This window comes from Euleptes europaea, chromosome 12 (genome assembly GCF_029931775.1).
Source record: "Euleptes europaea isolate rEulEur1 chromosome 12, rEulEur1.hap1, whole genome shotgun sequence".
Classification (NCBI taxonomy): domain Eukaryota; kingdom Metazoa; phylum Chordata; class Lepidosauria; order Squamata; family Sphaerodactylidae; genus Euleptes; species Euleptes europaea.
In genome coordinates, this window is record NC_079323.1 from 1,798,127 (window position 1) to 1,817,376 (window position 19,250).

General features: G+C 50.2%; 1 protein-coding gene across 1 annotated transcript in view; it reads left to right on the forward strand.

The window, feature by feature from the left end:
- STARD10 (StAR related lipid transfer domain containing 10) overlaps positions 1-16,038 on the forward strand; it is a 44,859-nt gene extending 28,821 nt beyond the window's left edge. The window contains exons 2-6 of the mRNA XM_056858524.1: positions 6,252-6,399; positions 7,323-7,426; positions 8,485-8,602; positions 11,946-11,998; positions 15,805-16,038. Coding sequence (XP_056714502.1) covers positions 6,252-6,399; positions 7,323-7,426; positions 8,485-8,602; positions 11,946-11,998; positions 15,805-16,032 — 651 coding nt within the window. The 3' untranslated portion in view covers positions 16,033-16,038. The remainder of the gene's footprint in view (positions 1-6,251; positions 6,400-7,322; positions 7,427-8,484; positions 8,603-11,945; positions 11,999-15,804) is intronic.
- The last annotated feature ends 3,212 nt before the right edge of the window (positions 16,039-19,250 follow it).

Consider the following 19,250-nt stretch of genomic DNA (forward strand, 5'->3'; position numbering starts at 1 on the left):
GCTTTTCTGATGTTCTTATGGATCTCCGAGGTGTTTAGGGGGCTCCCAGTGCAAAAAGCTCTCCGCATACAGAGGCCTGATTGTATGGAGCTCCTAAGTCCTTTTTCCTTTTAAATAGCTTCCAGTTTGGAGCAGGATCATGATCCTGGGGGCGGTGGGCGGTTAAACCTTCACGTCCTACACCATTTTCTCAAACTGAAACAGCCCCGTAAAACTGCTGTTTGCTTTATTGGGGGTAAATATATAGGTTCTTAGACATGTCCTGATCAGCACCTCTGTGTTTGTCTCAGGAAGGCATACAATCCTCGTCCAAATTAGGGCCCTATATGCAAAGAACTCCCAATGCCCTGACTGGTTTATTTTTTGTTTTCATGTATACCTCACTTTTGTTCCCAACGGGGGCCCAAAGCAGCTTACACCATTCTCTCCTCCATTTTATCCTCACAACAACCCTGCAAGGTAGTTTAGGCTGAACGAATGTGACTAGCCCAAGATCACCTAGTGAGCTTCCATGGCATGAATGGGGATTCAGACTTGGGTCTTCCAGATACTAGTCCCACACTCTTAACCACTACACCATGTGGGAAGGGCTGTGCCTCAGTGGTAGAGCCTCTGCTTGGCATGCAGAGGGCCCCAGGATCAATCCCCAGGGGCATCTCCAGTTCAAGGGACCAGGCAAGTAGGTGATTTGAAAGACCTCTGCCTGAGATCCTGGAGAGCCGCTGCCAGTCTGAGTAGACAATACTGACTTCGATGGACCAACGGGGGTCTGATTCAGTATCAGGCAGCTTCATGTGTTTAAACAGCCAGTGTGTGATCTGGCCCCAAAGGTAAACGCTAACAGAGTGGATGTGGAGGCCAACGTGCCTCTACCTGTCCTCAGGAGAGCTCCGGCACGGTCTCTCCCTGTGAGCCTCTGGTGTTACGTGGAAACAAGCGCACGTGATCCCCAGATGAGTTCCAGCAGCCAGCAAGGAAATCTAGGTTGCCTTTGACATAAAAGCAGATAATCTCTCAATGTTTTGTGTGTGCAGCGCGCTCATCTACTCTGTGGCGGAAAAGAGACGGGCCGCCTTTCTCAGATCAAAGCGAAAGCTCCTTGGGAGAGATCAAATAGCAAAATGTAAATCGATGGCGGTGCGTTCCCGCACGTGCGGCTGCCTCATTAGCTCTCTGCCCCAGGAGTGGAGGAGCAGGGAGCAGCTTCAAAGGCAGCCTCGAAATCCACTTGACCGAGGCCTCTGTGATCCCAAAGAGGCTGGGCTCTTGGCACAAGGCGAGAGGAGGGCTTGTAGGGTGGCCAACCTCCAGGTACTAGCTGGAGATCTCCTGCTATTACAACTGAAGTCCCTCCCCTCCCCAAACTCCACCCTCCTCCGGCTCTGCCCCCAAAACCTCCCGCCGGTGGTGAAGAAGGACCTGGCAACCTTAAAGGCTTGGTTCTTGGAGTGGCACCTGAGAAATATACAGAGAGTATGCCCTTCTGGGCCCTGTCCTGGATGGCCCAGGCTAGCCATCCAGGGTGAGAGATTCAGAACAAATAACAGGAAGTATTTCTTCACTCAACATATAGTTAAATTGTGGAACTCCCTGCCCCAGGATGTGGGGATGGCTGCCAACTGGGAAGGCTTTCAGAGGCCAGTGGACATGTTCATGGAGGAGAGGGCTATAGTGGACATGTTCATGGAGGAGAGGGCTATCCATGGCTACTAGTCAAAATGGATACCAGTCTTGATGCATCCCTGTTCTCTCCAGGATCAGAGGAGCAGGCCTATTATATCAGGTGCTGTGGAGCACAGGCAGGATGGTGCTGCTGCAGCCGTCTTGCTTGTGGGCTTCCTAGAGGCACCTGGTTGGCCACTGTGTGAACGGACTGCTGGGCTTGATGGGCCTGGGTCTGATCCAGCAGGGCCTTTCTTATGTTTTTATGTTCTTATGTTCAATATAATAGATCCAAGATATAATAATTCCATAGTCCAATTTAAAACTGATATCTGTTATTAAAATCAAGTTGGCACCGTTTTATCGGAGCACAGAGCCACGGAGGGCCTGGGGAAAGCAAACAGAAGCCCCACTTAAACTTAAGCAGGAAAAAAGAAAGGTAAAGCAGGGAGGGCAGCTGAAACGCAGACCGTGGCTGCCCTCAACCATAGCCCTGGCAGAACATCTCGGTCTTACAGGCCCTGCGGAACTGAACTCAATCCCACCGTGCCACTCGAGAGAGACTTCCACAGAAAGCCCTGCCCTGGTTGAGGACAGCCGAATACTTTTCGGGCCAGGGACCACCCGCAGGTTGTTACTAGCAGAGTGTAGTAAAGCTGCTCCAAAGCTCCCTTGCAATAAAATTGCGGGAAGACCACCGAAGTATTGGATAGAATGAGTGAAGGAGGAGGGGCGACTGTGTTGGCAAAGCTTAAAGATCGAGGGGTACATTATGAGGAACGGGTGTGGGGGGGAGTGCCAGTCAAAGACAGAGGGAAGTGGGGAAAGGAAACTGGAGAGTACGGGGAATTTTACCGGATGCAACAACATTAAGCAAAGAAGGCAAATAGACATTGCGTGCAGATCAGAGAAGGTGAATGGAAAGCAGAGCCGGAAAGGCTGTCGAAAGAGCGATCGAGGGGCCGGAGCCTGAGAAAAACAATTAAGTGCTAGCACAATTCTCCATCCAAATGAGCCCCTCGCCAGATACTCTTCCTGCATCACTGAGGCGTAAGGCAGTCTCTTCTTTGTCCAATAACAATTGCAACGGGCTCCCTTCTTAGGCCTCCTACGTGGAGTTTATTAGGATGGTTGTCATTATACCACTTGCCAAAACACCCCAAGGAATTCACGCTTCCGCCACCAAATGGATGAAAACCGGGTTGCAGCGGCCAAGTGCAGCTTCCTTCATGTGCCGAAATGGATCTGCTCCCAAATCTCCCCCCCCAAGCCTCATCTGCCGGGTTGCCAACCTCCAGCTGGGGCGAGGAGATCTCCTGAATTACAACTGATCTCCAGACTATGGAGATCAGTTCCCCTGGAAGTAGAAGCAGCTTCAGAGGATGGACTCTAGAGCATTATACTCTGCTGAGGTTCCTCCCCTCCTCAAATCCTGCCACTTCTAAGATGCACCCCGCAAATCTCCAGAAATTTCCTGACCTGGAGCTGGCCAATCTGTAAATTTTGTTGTTGAACGTTTTCCAGATATTCTTGGCATGCCTGAATATTGGTCCGATATTACCATTTTAAGGGCTGGGTGGTCCCACAGATCCATTCTGCTACTGGCAGTCCTTTTCTCCTTCTGCAAGAGGCTTAGTGTTGCCAGTTCCCTCTTTGCCACCAGCAGGAGGTTTATGGGGCGGAGCCTGAGGAGAGTAGGTTTTGCGAGGGGAAGGACTTCAATGCCATAGAGTCCAATGGCCAAAGCAGCTATTTTCTCCAGGTGAACTGATCTCTATCGGCTGGAGATTAGTTGTAACAGCAGGAGATCTCCAGCTAGTACTGGAAGATGGCAACCCTTCATGCTTTTTAATAACTCTTCATGCTTTTTAATAATCCTGACACTGGGGAAAGTGTATGTGTGTTTGTATGGGGAGATACCCAGTGGCAAGGGAGGTGGTGAGCTCCCCCTCTCTGGCAGCCTTTAAACAGAGGCCGGACAAACACTTGTCAGGGATGCTCTAGGCTGCTCCTGCTTTGAGCGGGGGGTTGGACTAGATGGCCTCTATGGCCCCTTCCAACTCTATGATTCTACGATTCTAAACAGAAATGTATCAAAGTTTGTTATAATGCAAGCAGTCTTTCCTAGCACATACTAATTCTGCAAAGAAAGAAGTACCAGTGTGGTATAGCGGGAGCCAGCGTGGTGTGGTGGTTAAGAGCGGTGGTTTGGAGTGGTGGACTGTGAACTGGAGAACCGGGTTTGATTCCCCACTCCCCCACACTAGCGGCGGAGGCTAATCTGGTGAACTGGATTTGTTCCCTCCACCCCTAGACATGAAGCCAGCTGGGTGACCTTTGGCAAGTCACATACTCTCAGCCCCACCCCCCACCTCACAGGGTGTCTGTTGTGGGGAGGGGAAGGGAAGGTGCTTGTAAGTCAGTTTGATTCTGCCTTTAGTGGTAGAGAAAGTCGGCATATAAAAACCAACTATTCTTCTTTTACCTCTTCTACCTCTTCTTCTTCTTCTTCTACCTCCTCCTCCTCTTCTACCTCTACCTCTACCACCTCCTCCTCCTTCTTCTTCCTCTTCCTCCTCCTCCTCCTCCTCCTCCTCTTCCTCCTCTTCTTCTTTTACCTCTTCTACTTCTTCTTCTTCTTCCTCCTCCTCCTCTTCCTCCTCTTCTTTTACCTCCTCCTCCTCTTCTTCTTCTTCCTCCTCCTCCTCTTCCTCCTCCTCTTTTTCTTCTTCTTCTTCTTCTTCTTCTTCTCCTTCTTCTTCCTCCTCTTCTCCTCCTCCTCCTCTCCCCCCTCATTGTGGTAAGTCTGATCCAAAGCACAAGAAATGTCCCTGTCTGGTGTGCCCTGCTATGCGAACCACAGCCTGCACCCCTGAGTCCTGGGGTGATCTAATGTACAGAGAGGTGTGGCGGAGGGGAGGCAGAAAGTCAGTGCAAGAAACTAAAGGGAGAACGCAGCTGCCTGGCAGGCCCTTAGGGTCTGGTGGCCGATCGCGCCCCCTCTCCCCGCCCCACTGCATGAACCAGTTCTGGCGCGCGTTTCTCATGAAGCCTGAGCTTCATTAAGCACCCCCCACCCGAAACTCTTTCCTATCGGTTGCTGCTCTCTTGCTAATGTAAAAGAGGGAGAATCCAGTTTCCGTTTGCCTCGGTAAGGAGGTGTGCGGCGAATGGAAAAAAAAGAGCCCTTTGGAAAGGGTGTAATTGCAGAGCGGGCCAGACAGCGGCTCGAACAAAAGGCCGGCAGCTTCTATGAAGGCCAAGGTCGTGCGTTGCAGGCTGCCTCATGCTCAGCACATGATGTGCACGGTCGCTGTGGGTATCGGTGCGCGCATCAGGTTCCCGGGCCCTGACCTTTCCATCGGGCCGCTGATTGGGCTTCACGGTTTCCTCCTTTGTTGGGCAGGTTGTGGGCCGAGGGGCCGGCGGCGAGAAGCCCGTCCTGCGGGGCTGATGAAATATTTAGAGTTCCGGCTTGTAAGCAGACATAAGCGATAGCCCTGATTAATAATGAGCGAGCTTGGAAATGAATCTGCAGACCCATTTTGCAGCGGAGTCAGGCCGGGCAGATGACAGGCAGCCGGCTAATTGCTTAACGAGATTCCGTGTGTGTGTGTGTGTGTGTGTGTGTGTGTCTGTGTGTGGTGGAAATACACTGGCTGTAATTGGGGGGGGTCTTTTTTTTTTTTTTGCCTCCCAAGTCCCACCCCAGTTGGTTTACAGAATATTTGAGGGCACTTTTGGAAAAATTACTGGGATTAAAAATATATTTTTGGCAAACTAGTTGCCTTCTCTGGCCTGGGAAATTCGTGGAGATTTATGGGTGGAGCCTGGGGGGCAGGCTTTGGTGGGGGGGGGGGAAGGACTCCAGCAGGATATAGAATCATAGAGTTGAAAGGGACCACCAGGGTCATAAGAACATAAGAAAAGCCATTCTGGATCAGACCAAGGTCCATCAGGTCCAGCAGTCTGTTCATACCGTGGCCAACCAGGTGCCTCCAGGAAGCCCCCAAGCAAGACGACTGCAGCAGCATTATCCTGACAGTGTTGCACAGCACCCAATATATTCAGCATGCTCATCTGATCCTGGAGAGAACAAGCATGCATCATGACTAGTGTCCATTTTGGCTAGTAGCCATGGATACCCCTCTCCTCCATGAACATGTCCTCTCCCCTCTTAAAGCCTTCCAAGTTGGCAGCCATCACCACATCCTGGGGCAGGGGGTCCCACAATTTAACTATGTGTTATTTAGTCCAACCCCCTACCCAATGCAGGAAATTCACAACTACCTCCCCCACCCCCACCCCACTGACCCCTACTCGGTGCCCAGAAGATGGCCAAAACCCCCTCCAGGATCCCTGGCTAATCTGGCCTGGGGAAAAATTGCTTCCTGACCCCAAAGTGGTGAGCAGCATTACCCTTTCCATATAATATAATATAATGCCATAGAGTCTATATGATCCACCCTCCAAAGCAGCCACTTTCTCCAGGGGAACTGGAGATCTCCAGCCCCCACCTGGAGGCTGGCAACCTTCTGTCCAACTGAGGGGCTACTTTGAGGGGTTTCTGACTCACTTTGTCTCTCCAGTGCAGGATGGACTGCAAGGACGTGGCGGCAGAGACCCTCTACGATGTGCTGCATGACATCGAGTACAGGAAAAAGTGGGACACCAACGTCATCGAGACCTTTGACATTGGCAAGCTGACGGTCAACGCAGACGTGGGATACTACTCCTGTGAGAGGGGGTGTGGGCGGGTGGTGGGCTGTGTTTTCATTACACGCCCTGGAAACTGGCTGAGCTCATGTGTAGCGTTCACATGGTTGGGCAGCTCTTCACGGCCCTTTACGAGGGTCCATCTAGTCCAGCATCCCATCCCACACAGCGGCCAACCAGTTCCTTTGGAGGTCCAATAACAGGGCTTAGAGGCCGAGGCCTTCCCCTGAGAAGAACCTCAGAAGAGCCCTGCTGCATCAGACCAATGAGGGTCTATCTAGTCCAGCATCCTGTCCTACACAGTGGCCAACCAGTTCCTCTGGCAGTCCAACATCAGGGCATAGAGGCCTAGGCATTGTCCAATAAGAACCTTAGAAGAGCCCTGCTGGATCGGACCAGAGAGGGTCCAGCTAGTCCAGCATCCCGTCCCACACAGAGGCCAGCCAGTTCCTCTGAAGGTCCAGCAACTGGGCATTGAGGCCGAGGCCTTTCCTTGAGAAGAACATCAGAAAAGCCCTGCTGGATCGGACCAGTGGTCCATCCAGTCCAGCATCCTGTCTCACACAGAGGCCAACCAGTTCCCCAGGAGGTCCAAGAACCCCAAGGCCTACCCCAGATGTTGCCTCCTAGCACAGGGATTCAGAGGTTGACTGCTTCTGAGCATGGAGGTTTCCTTCAGTCCTTTTAGCTAGTATCCACTAATAGATCTCTTCTCCATGACTCTGTCTAATCCCATTTTAAAGCCATCTGTGCCTGTGTTTCTGTGTTTCTGTATTTCTGGGGCCCTAAAATTCCCACTTGGTCATTTTTCCAGAGGTGGCGGGATAAGCAGGCAGCCCCACATTAAACTGAGGAATGGTTGGTGTGTGTGGGGTTGTTGTGGTTAGCTGTGTTCTGGAAGTCTTCCCTTCCCGGCTCTTGAGTCATCTTTCGTCCCCTGGCAGGGAAGTGTCCGAAGCCCTTGAAGAACCGGGACGTGATCACGCTGCGCTCCTGGCTGCCCATGGGCAGCGACTATATCATCATGAACTACTCCGTCAAGCACCCCGTAAGCCCCCTTTTGTTTCTGGGCAGGGAGGGGGAGGAGAGGGGAGGGGCAGGCCCTCGGTGCACATGGGCCAGGAGAATCCAAAAGCCATGCCCAGAGCAGCTAGGAACAAGTGGGCAGGTGGGACTGCTTTCCCAGTGGATTTAATGCCGTTTATTGAGGGCAATTTTTGCCTTAATTCGAGCAATTTCCCCCATGTTTTCTGGATACTGGCTAAACACAAATCCAGAAAATCTGGGCAAAACGTGGGGAAACGCGCGGGGAGAGCTAGATGATCTCTGACAGTCAAAAAATGCATGCATAGTCAAAGCAAAGCCCTGAAGTAGTCGGCAGGGTGACTCTCCCTGCAAGGCAAGGAAGCAGCCGTGCATAAATGGCCAAGTAAAAAAAGATCCCGGGTCACTTGGTTCAAGGGTGGGCCTTCATGCACCTCAGTTCTGGGCAGTCAGCAGGCCGGTTCCTTCCCTGCTTCACTTTATGCCCCCAATCTCCAGGCCAGAGATGTTTAAAATGTGATTTGCAGTTCAGTTGTGGGTACTTAAAAGTATCAGCAAAAACAGGCAGCTGCATGAATGAGTCTCTGAACCGTGGCCATGATTTGTTTTTTAAAATAGAAAGACCAGGGTTATAGAGCTCGTCTTGGTTGGGTTTCAAGTGGTTCTTAATTTATAAAACGAGAGAGAGACAGACAGACAGACAGACAGACAGACTTCTGGGACTCACATCTGCCTGAAACAGACACCTGTGTTTCCTAACTCAGACTAGGGTTGCCAACGCCAGGTTGGGAAATTCCTGGAGATTGGGGGGTGGGGCCCAGAGCAGGTGGGTTTTGGGGAGGGACCTCAGCAGGGGAAAGAAGTTTTGAAAGAAGGCCCCCTCCTCCCTAAAAAATTAACGCTTGGCGTAGGAGGAAGGCCTTCTGATGCCCTGGGTGGAGTCTGATCTTGGCTCCTACCACTTGGAAGGCTGTTGGCTTTTTCTGCCCATGAACCAGGGTAGGGATGAACTGGACCTGGTTTGCTTCTGACGGGCTTCCTGTGCCCCTCCTCTCTTTTCAGAAATACCCTCCCAGGAAAGATATGGTGAGAGCCGTCTCCATTCAGACCGGCTACCTAATCCAAGGGAAAGGACCCAGCAACTGCAGCATCACCTACCTGGCTCAGGTAGACCCCAAAGGCAAGTCTTTGCCCTGTTCCTTTGATTCTTCTAAAGATAATTCTTACTCGGTTCATGAAGAAAGGCTTCCCTTTGAACCCCCAGGAAGCCGATCAGGGTACAAGAATTCCAGTTTTCCCCTTCCTAATACCACAACCACATGCCTGGAGCGTGAGTTCTCTTGTACGGAACCTGGTCTCTGAATCCAAGTGTCTCCACACACTCTTTACATAGGCTGCACTGAGCCAAGAGGAGAGGCAGGATAGACATAGTTTAATAAATTAATAAATATTTAATAAGTGGAGGTTTTCTACCAAATGAGTAATTCCTAGCTGACACCATTGAATGTGATTGGCTAGCTGAAGGACCGTCTTCTCCCATATGTTCCTTTCCGGAAATGAGAATCAAAGGGAGAGGCCCTCCTGACTGTCCCACCAAATGAAGAGGGTTGTTTGGTGGGCACACGAGAGAGGGCCTTTTCAGTGGCATCCCCACGATTATGGAACACCCTCCCCAGGGAGGTGTGCCCACCCACCCCTCACTTTCAATCTTCAGGAGGCAGTTGAAGCTGGTTTTATTTAGGACTGTGTTTGGTTAAGTTTAGTAGCTGTTGTGATTTTAAATCTGGGTTTTATGTTTTCAATGCACGTAATTCTAGCTATTTTATCTATGTAAGCTGCCTTGAAGCTTCGTAAGGAAGAAAGGCAGCTAATGATTTAAATAAATAAATAAATAAATAGCGTCACTTAGAAGCTGAGAAGCCAGAGAGGTTCTAGAGGGGTTTCCTTTGCGGAGGGATTATGGGGTTGGACTTTTTCACTCAGCAGAGCTCCTAGACCTCATATCTCCACCCAACATCCCATTCCTTCTGCCTGTTTACATGCCCCCGCTTGCACACAATAACTTCTCAAACTACAGACACCAGCCAGAAATGTTAAATCATTTCCTTGCAATACTTTTATGCAATTTCCAGGTTACTGTTCTGCAATCGTGAGAGGGAGGGCAGGAAGGGATGAGTCAGTGCTTGGCTCTCGTGGCCCTTTCTTACATGTCCAGGGTAATGCCGATCGCCACTTTGGGGTCAGGAAGGAATTTTCCTCCAGGCCAGATTGGCCAGGGATCCTGGAGGTTTTTTGCCTTCCTCTGGGCATAGAGCAGGGGACACTGGGGGAGTGTGGGAGGGGGAAGGTAGTTGTGAATTTCCTGCGTTTTGCAGGGGGTTGGACTAGATGGCCCTTGGGACCCCTTCCAACTCTATGTTTCTAATCATCTCCTGCCATCCAACTGCCTCTTAAATAAACCGTTGACCATACCAATATGACTGGGAGTTGCTGACCACTATATAGCGGAGGCTAGAGCCGCGTGGTTTGGAACTGGGTAAAATTTCCCCAAACCGTCAGCATACTTTTGAGAAGCAGACAAAAACACATTGAAACCAGTGCTTTGACACATTGTTCGCCCGGCACCTCTTTTCTCTTGATCCCTGGAAATTATGTTCACAGAAAAACATGAAATTCTGTGTGCACACACACATGAAGCAAAAAAACTACCAATGATTCTTTGCACAGCTGATTCCAAAGGAAGAATTTAGGGTTGGCATTTGCAGAATTCAGATTATTTTTAGCAAAGAAGGGCTTGCAGGGTGCCCTCTTTTCCTTTCTGCAGCGTCAGCCATCCAGAAATTCCTTTCTCTGCCTCTCGACGTCAGCTCTCTGTGGCCTCAAGAGGCATCTTCCTGGCTTAGACCTCTTAATGGACTGTGGAGCTCAGTTGAGCTAACTGCATGTGTATCCGAGCCCTGACCACCCAGGGCGGGGGGGTGAGTGGGGGTGGAGCTGGCAGGCAGCAAAGCCGGTCAGATTTGCGAGTTGGCCTTTTTTTTCTTTTTAAAGCACAAATCCCAGCTGTGCGGAAAATTTATTTCTGCCGGCGATAGAAGCAGCAGCTGTTTTGTGAAGAGTTTGCATCAGATGCATCTACAACTTACTCTTAGGGCGACCCCGTGGGGTTTTCAAAGCAAGAGACATTCGGAGGTGGTTTGCTATTGCCTGCCTCTGCACAACAACCCTGACATTCCTTGGTGGTCTTCCCATTCAGATACTACCCAGGGGTGATCCTGCTTAGGGAGGAGCTGTGGCTCAGTGGTAGATCATCTGTTTGGCATGCAGAAGGTCCCAGGTTCAATCCCGGGCATCTCCAGTTAAAGGACCAGGCAAGTAGGTAATGTGAAGAGACCCTGGAGAGCTGTTGCCGGTCTGAGTAGACAATACTGACTTTGATGGACCAAGGGTCTGATTCGGTATAAGGCAGCTTCATGTGTTCTTCTAGGGGAGGGGCTGTGGCTGAGTGGTAGAGCATCTGCTTGGCATTCAGAAGGTCCCAGGTTCAATCCCTGGCATCTCTAGTTAAAGGGACTAGGCAAGAAGGTGATGTGAAAGATCTCTGTATGATACCCTGGAGAGCCACTGTCGGTCTGAGTAGACAGTACTGACTTTGATGGACCAAGGGTCTGATTCAGTATAAGGCAGCTTCATGTGTTCATGTGTTCAAGATCTGGCGAGATCAGGCCAGCCTGGGCCACCCCAGGTCAAAGCAAGAGATGGTTTGCTATTGTTTGCCTCTGCATAGCAACCCTGGACTTCCTTGGTGGTCTCCTGTCCAAATACGAACCAGGGCCAACCCTAATTAGATTCTGAGATCTGACGAGATTGGGCTAGCCTGGGCCATCCATGTCACAGCTGGGATTGCTGTACCCAGCACAAAATCCAGCATTCTGCTGATATTCCATTTTTTAAAAAATCAACAAGAGCGTCATGGTCAACGAGGAAAGGCTGGAAAAGGTGTGTTGAGACCTCTGAAGTCTGAAGTGGAACAGTGAAGTATACTGACACACCAGTTAGTTTTATCCCCTCCATTCAGCAGGGTGCAAACAACGTGGTGTCTGTTCCAGACATTCAGAAGGGTGCGAACAAACCCATCCACTCCAGCTGACTCAGCCGGTGCAAAATCGACCCAACACAAAAACAAAGCTGTCAAGGATACAGACGCATGTGCGTGTGGAAAGAGAATGCAGCGCTAAAATAAATTAGTCAGTGGTTGTCTAGTCACCATCTGTGGGAGCCATCTGTCTGCCGCTAGCACCACGCGATGTTGTGGTGGTGAAATCTGATAATTATAATTTACCTTCGCTTCTGTGATTTGGGGCCCTTTCCTTCGGGGTTCTGGGTTACAAACCTAGGATCAGACTTCATAAATAAGGAGTCAAAAGCCTCCGGAGCCAAGTGTCTCTTTTGTGCCTCATTTTGGGAGTTGTGTTCGACACAGCAAAGCCTGTCTCACCTCTCCGATGCTTTCTACCCCTCAGGTTCTTTGCCGAAGTGGGTAGTGAATAAATCCTCGCAGTTCCTGGCTCCGAAGGTACGTCATGCCTCTCTCTCTCTCTCTCCCCTCTGTCAGCTGCTTGTTGATACGGTTGCCAAACTCCAGGTGGGGCTGGGGGATCTCCTAGGGTTGCCAGCTACAGGTTGGGAAATACCTGGAGATTTTTGGGGTGGAGCCCGAGGAGGGCGGGGTTTGGGGAGGGGAGGGACCTCAATGCCATAGAGTCCCATTGCCAAAGCAGCCATTTTCTCCAGGGGAACTGATCTCTGTCGGCTGGAAATCATGTGTAATGGCGGGAGATCTCCAGCTAGTACCTGGAGGTTTACACCAAAATAAGCAGCATATTTGGCTATAACACCTTTAACTGACAAACCATCTAACTCCAACAGTTTCTTATTTATTCCAATCAGCAAGTATTAAACATCACTCTAATTATACTAATTAATACAAAACATGAAAACCAGCACTCTTATCTTCTAAGCCTTAACCATACTATACACTACTCATACGTTGTGCTTAACATTCAAATTATAAACACTTCTTCAGTCCCCAGAGGAGTTCACACACTGTATGTGCTGGCTGGAATAAATAAGAAACTGTTGGAGTTGGATGGTTTGTCAGTCAACGGCAAATATGCTGTGTATTTTGGTGTAAGTTTTCATACAGCATTGATTATTTTGATTCGTTTGGAGGTTGGCAAACCTAGGATCTCCTGGAATTACAACTGATCTCCAGACTACAGAGATCAGTTCCTCTGGAGATGCTTTGGAGGGTGGACTTGATGGTATTATATCCCTCTGAGCTCTTTTGTCTCCTTGTCAAACACAATGTAGGTCTCTGCAATGTCATTGTGAAATGTGGTTTTTGCAGGGGGGGGAGCTGTTTCTGCAGAATGTGCCTCCTTGTGGTGAGATGGGAGTTTGTGCATGGGGGCCTGCAAAGAATTGCAGGTGCAAGGAACAATTTGGAAATCTCACCCCCTCCCCGCTTCACACACCCAAATCTTTCCACAAGGAATCTAAAAGCTTCTCTGTCATCCTGTTTGCCCCCTACCATCAGACTAAGCTGCCCTCAACTGTCTTCCTCTTGGAACATGCTCACTCTTCCTTGGACTATTTGGGGGGGGGGGTTTTACAAAATCATCTTTTTCCTGCATCCTTGGGGAGCCCCCAAAATGTGAAGATTCCCCAGTCTTTTCTGTAGGGTGGCCGGGTCTAGGCCTGCCCAGATTACTCATTATATTTAAGGTGTTGCTGGACTGGAGCCTCTTACAGTCTCTTAGGAACCGAAGGAGAGCCCTGCTGGATCCACAGGGACCATCCAGAGCTCAGGGGGCAAATTTGTCCCCTGGTTGTTGCCCTCCATCATTCTATTCAGAGGTAGATTGCCTGTGAACATGGAGGTTCCATTGCTCGTAATCTTCTAGACGTCTCCTCCATGAATTGGTGTAGTCCTTTTTCAAAGCCGTTTAAAACTTGTGTGGCTTTTGCTACGTGCCGTGACAGGAAATTCCACAGGTGTCATGTGAAGAAGTACTCCATCTTTCTCTGTCCTGAATTTAAGCCCCACCAACTTAGAATCAGAATCACAGAGTTGGTAAGCAGATGGTAGAGTCGGAGCATGGTGTAGTGGTTAAGAGTGGTGGTGTGGAGCGGTGGACTCTGATCTGGAGAACTGGGTTCGATTCCCCACTCCTCCACATGAAGCCAGCTGGGTGACCTTGGGCCAGTCACAGCTCTCTCAGCCCCACCTTCCTCACAGGGTGTCTTTTGTGGGGAAGAGAAGGTGATTGTAAGCTGGTTTGATTCTTCCTTAAGGGGTAGAGAAAGTCGGCATATAAAAACCAACTCTTCTTTTTCTTCTTCCCTTGCAATTTGTGGGAAATAAACCAGATGTGAAGCTGCCAATTCTCTCTTGCTCCACGAGGGATGGGTGCCTCCCTGGGTTTCCCAGCAGATGGAAACATGGGGAGTCCTTCAAGGTCACCATCCGTAGAGATTGCCTGATGTGGCCTCCCTGGGTCAGTTCTGTTGCCGGGTAACCTCCCATTTCCACCAGCCATCGCTGGATTAATTAGCCCTGGTATCACGTTAAGCCCACGGTAGCATCGGAGAGTCACCCACGTCAGCAAATGTAATCATACCTCCATTTAATTAAAACCTCCACAACTGCCAGACGGAGTGAGCGGGCTGTCTCTCCTTGTTTATGACCATATCGCTGTCCGAGGCGTCTGGGCTTGCTCTCTTACAAAACAAGCCTGTTTTGGAAAGGGTTTAGAGGGTAATGATAGATGCCACACGTCCTAAAAATATTGCACGTAAACAACTGAATTGCTAGGTGCAAGTGGTTTGGAGGAGAAGTGGAGCAGGGGGCTGAGGCCTCCAGACTTGCTTGCGAAGGAAGGAAGAAGAAGAGTTGGTTTTTATCTGCCGACTTTCTCTACCCTTTAAGGGAGAACCAAACCGGCTTACAATCACCTCCCCTTCCCCTCCCCACAACACACACCCTGTGAGGTAGGTGGGGCTGAGAGAGCTGTGACTAGCCCAAGGTCACCCAGCTGGCTTCGTATATAGGAGTGGGGAAACAAATCCACTTCACCAGATTAGCCTCCGCCGCTCACGTGGAGGAGTGGGGAATCGAACCCATTTCTCCAGATCAGAGTCCACCGCTCCAAACCACCGCTCTTAACCACTACGCCACTCTGGCTCAGAAAAAGCTGAGGGGTGAGGAAGTGGAATGCTGAGGTGACCCCAAAACTATCAAGGGCTGACCCCTAAGCTGTTGATGGGCAGTAGATTCAGGATGGACAAAAGGAAACACCTCTTTACACAGTAGTAGAAAAGGGCAAGAGTCCAGTAGCACCTTAAAGACTAACAAAAATATTTTCTGGTAGGGTATGAGCTTTCGTGAGCCACAGCTCACTTCTTCAGATCTGAGGAAGGTGCTACTGGACTCTTGCCCTTTTCTACTACTGCAGACAGACTAACACGGCTACCCACTGTGAATTACCTCTTTACACAGTGAGTGATTAAAACGTGGAATTCACTGACAGAATATGTGGTGATGGCCACAGGCATAGATGGCTTTAAAAGGGGATTAGTATAGATTCATGAAGGAGAGGTCTATCAGTGGCTGCTAGCCATGGTGACTAAAGGGAACCTCCATGGTCAGAGGCAGTCATTCTCTGAACCCCAGGGGCCGGCGGCAACATCAAGTGGAGGCCTCAGGCCATATGCCCTGTTGTTGGACCTCCAGAGGAACTGGTTGGCCTCTGTGTGAGACGGGATGCTGGACTGGATGGACCCTCCTTGGTCTGATCCAGCAGGGCTCTTCTGAGGTTCTTCTTCTGGCCCTGTTGGATCTCCAGAGGAGCTCATTCTGCCTGAGTCAGAATGCTGGACTGGATAAGACATCTTGGCCATCTTCTGGGCATGGAGTAGGGGTCACTGGGGTGTGTGTGGGGGAGGTAGTTGTGAGTTGGACTAGTTGTGCAGGGAGTTGGACTAGATGACCCCGGTGACCCCTTCCGATTCTAGGATTCTATGAAGACCCTCCCTGGTCTGATCCAGCAGGGCACCTCTGAGATTCTTGTGTGTTGGGCAGGGCTGCTTGTATCAGACTCACTCTGGACCCAGAGAAAGACAGCCTGGTTTTGGTGCCAGAGAAAGACAGCCTGGTTTTGGTCCTTCAGACCCTCTGAGCTCAAACCTGAAGGACCCAGGTTCAAATTCCTGCTCGCAGGCGCTGTGACTTGACCACACTCCCGCAGCCCGGGCCTTTCCTTCCCCGTTCCTTGCCTGGGACTGACTGACCCCTCTCCCTTCGCTCCCTCCCTCCCACAGGCCATGAAGAAGATGTACAAGGCTTGCTTAAAGTATCCGGACTGGAAGCAGAAGCACAACCCCCACTTCAAGCCGTGGATCTACCCGGAGCAGAGCACCCTGCCCACCGTGGGGCTGGCGGAGCTGTCCATCCAGCACGCCGACTCCCTCGAGAACATCGACGAGAGCAGCTTATCCGAGACCAAAGACGACCGGGCAGAAGGCAGCGACGAAGACAGCGTCAACTGAGTGGGGGGCGGGGGGCTCGGGGTTCTCCCCAGCCAGGTCTGCTGTGGTGTCTCCCCACCCGGCTTCTTTTTAGTCTGTGTAACCCAGGCCGTTTGTGTTTGGGAAAGAAATACCACACACACACACCAAAACCTCCGTCCAACACACCATCACCGAACAAGTGAACTAGGGTTGCCAATTCAGGATTAGAGATTCGGGGGGTTGGGGGTGGACCCTGGGAAGGGGCCATAGAGTCCACCCTCCAACGCAGCCCTTTTCTCCAGTGAACTGACCTCTCTGGCTGGGAGATCAATGGTAATTCTGGAGGCTCTCCAGGCCCCACCTGGAGGTTGGCAACCCTAGAGCAGGCTGTCTGTCTGAGTACGTTGAGGCTTGGCACTCCTAGGGGGGAATTAGTCATGGAAATGTCCTTTTTCTTTGGGAATGGAGAGCTGATTTAGGCAGACCACGATGCTCTTGGGCCCAACGCAATTCCCGGAAGACCTCAGGGAGGATCCGCCCCTATCTCTGCCCCCCTTTTCTCCTCAAACCAGGCTCCCTTGCTCTCCTTTCCCTTTCTGCATACGGCTTCTTTCTTTACCAGTAGAAACCCCCTAAAGAAATAACCATCATCTCCTGTAACCCACTGGGACTCTAGAACTGGGGAAGAGTCTCATTCTTGTTTTTGTTCCACTCTAATTGATGAAATGGTATTGCGGGGGGGGGGGGATGCTGGTCTTCACAGTACTGCCAAGGAAGACATTTAATTTTCTGTAATGACTCGCAGTGCTCTCGAATGGTGAAACTCTGCCTGCTGACTGGCTCCGGGGAGGGACGTTTGTTAGCACCCCAGGCAAGGTGGAGTGCTAACAAAGTTCTCTTGGTGCAAGGGTATCCACACATGCAGAATTGCCCTGCTGTTGCTCACGGGTATGTAGAATTACACTGAAATAAATAAGCATTCCAGAATAAGCCAAGAAAATTCCGAATGATCAGCACATCCCCCACAGGGATTATTATCAGATGATGGACTACACTTGGGAGTCCAATGTGTGAATGGCCCATGACGGGCAGGCTGACCAAACCACTCCACGAGGGGGCAACCAAGCCCTTCCTGCTTTTGCATGCAGGGAGAGAAGAGGTGACCCCCTCTCCTGTATCACAAAGTCCTACAATGTCATGAGGTTGTATCATTAAATCCTGTGATCCATCCTACGGAGCTGCCGAGGTTCAGTGGATCGCAGGGAGGTGGTCATTGTGGCCTGCCTTCCAAACTGGCTTGCCAGATAAAAGCGGCGAAAGTCGGGTGAAACTCCCAAAGCCCATTGCCTTAAAAAGCCCCCCTTCTCCTATCTGTTTCTGCCAGGAATGCCAGCCGTTGCCAGCCGTTGAACCTTGCATTCGAGGATCAACGTCACAAGGGGGACAGAGGACGTTGGACTGAATAACACAGCCAACTCTGTACGCACTCAGAGTTGAGGAAACCCCACCTCGCTCGATGTATCACATGGGGGATTTCATGGTTTTGGGAGCCGCTTCCAAGGTGGACTCAGGTGCCTTTTCCTTCCTCTTCTCCACCTCACCTGCCCCACCCCACTCTCCAGCAACAGAAAATTGCAAATTGCCCAGATTAAATCAAATTGTACACCATTTGCAGTTTCACCCCTGGCCTTCAAGCGCACACATTACAGAAGTCTGGTTCCGAGCCAGCAGAATCCCTCCCTTGAAAGGCTGGTTCCTCTCCCTGCTCTCTCCACCTGCCCAGGTAACCAGATACACTTCCTGGGGCCCTCAGGCCCAAGAAAGGTGCCTGCAGGACCCCCCAGCACTGCCAGGTACTTTACAATGGACCCAGGAATGACCTTCTCTCTGGGGAAGGGAGGTTGGAGCCGTGTAAAGTGACCTTCCACAGCCACAGGGCTGCCTCTGCGGCCTATGCCGGCACGTCCCAGCCAAGAGAGCCCTTCATACACACACATACACCCCTTTTGAGACACCTGAATTTCCCCCAAAGTAGCTGAATCGCTGGGGGACCCTCCTGGGCATCTGTACGCCTTTGTGTGGTTCCGTGTCTGCCGTTGCTCCCCTCCTTTCTGCATTAGCCTATAAAACACTCATGGGCGGAGCTGCCTTTTGGGGACGGGAACAGTTTTGTGTAGTGGGGAGGGGTTTTTTGTGCCCCAAGGCACTGGGGAGTTTTTCTGCAATATAGGATAGGATCAAGAATCTCCAGGGCGTCTTGCCCAGCCCCACCTGTGCCCCTGGGGCTGGCCTTTGGTCTGGAGTTTGGTGACTGTTTCATTCAGGGCTTTCCCTGAAAACACTTTTTTTGCATTTCAAGAGAAACAAAAAAAATGAGATTTCATATCTTGTTATTGGAGAAGTTTATTGAAAAAAATAATAAAAGGAGTAATTCCAGCAGCTGATTGTCTTGGCCTTTTCTTAATTTGCATCTGAGTAAGAAAAAATGAATGCCTTATATCCTGCCAAATGATGGACATTGTTGCTTAGCCTTCCAACAGCTAGAAATATGAAGTTTAGTGAGAAAATTAAAAAGGCTACACATCATCTGCTGATACAACAGACAGAGCAAGGACTAAAAGAAATAGGCAATAAAACCTCAATCTTCTGATCCTAACTTGGACATACCCTGAATGATGAAAAATTAAGATAGGATTCTTGGAGCTGAAAGCGTTCATAAATCATCCACTACCTTATTCCATTGGTTTGGGGCTTCCCCCTTTGGGATCTCAGCAAAAAGATGGGAGTCCCCATTAATATGGAGATGTCTTAGAGAGGCTTGCGTTAAAATTAAATTAACTTTAAATTAAATTAATTAAAATGGAGAGTGAGCTAAAGAATTAGGAACATCTGGCATCCATCTCCCTCCTTATTGTTTAAAACATTATGGTACGACCTTTACAGATGAAAATGCAAAAGTCTAAGAAAATAAGCTCTGAAAAAGTATTGATGAATTCCTATAGCTAGCATTTGCAGAATCATAAGAAGCTGGGCTGGGACTCAGTTGAAGAGCATCTGCTTGGCACACAGAAGATCCTAGGTTCAATCCCTGGCATCTCCAGCTAAAAGCATCAGGTAATAGGTGATGGGAAAGACTTCTGCCTGAGACCCTGGAGATCCAAGATAGATGAATGGTCTGACTCAGAAAGCAGCTTCATGTGTTCAAGAAACAACTGGGCTAGTGAATGGCCAGATAAAATTCCCTTTATCAGATATGT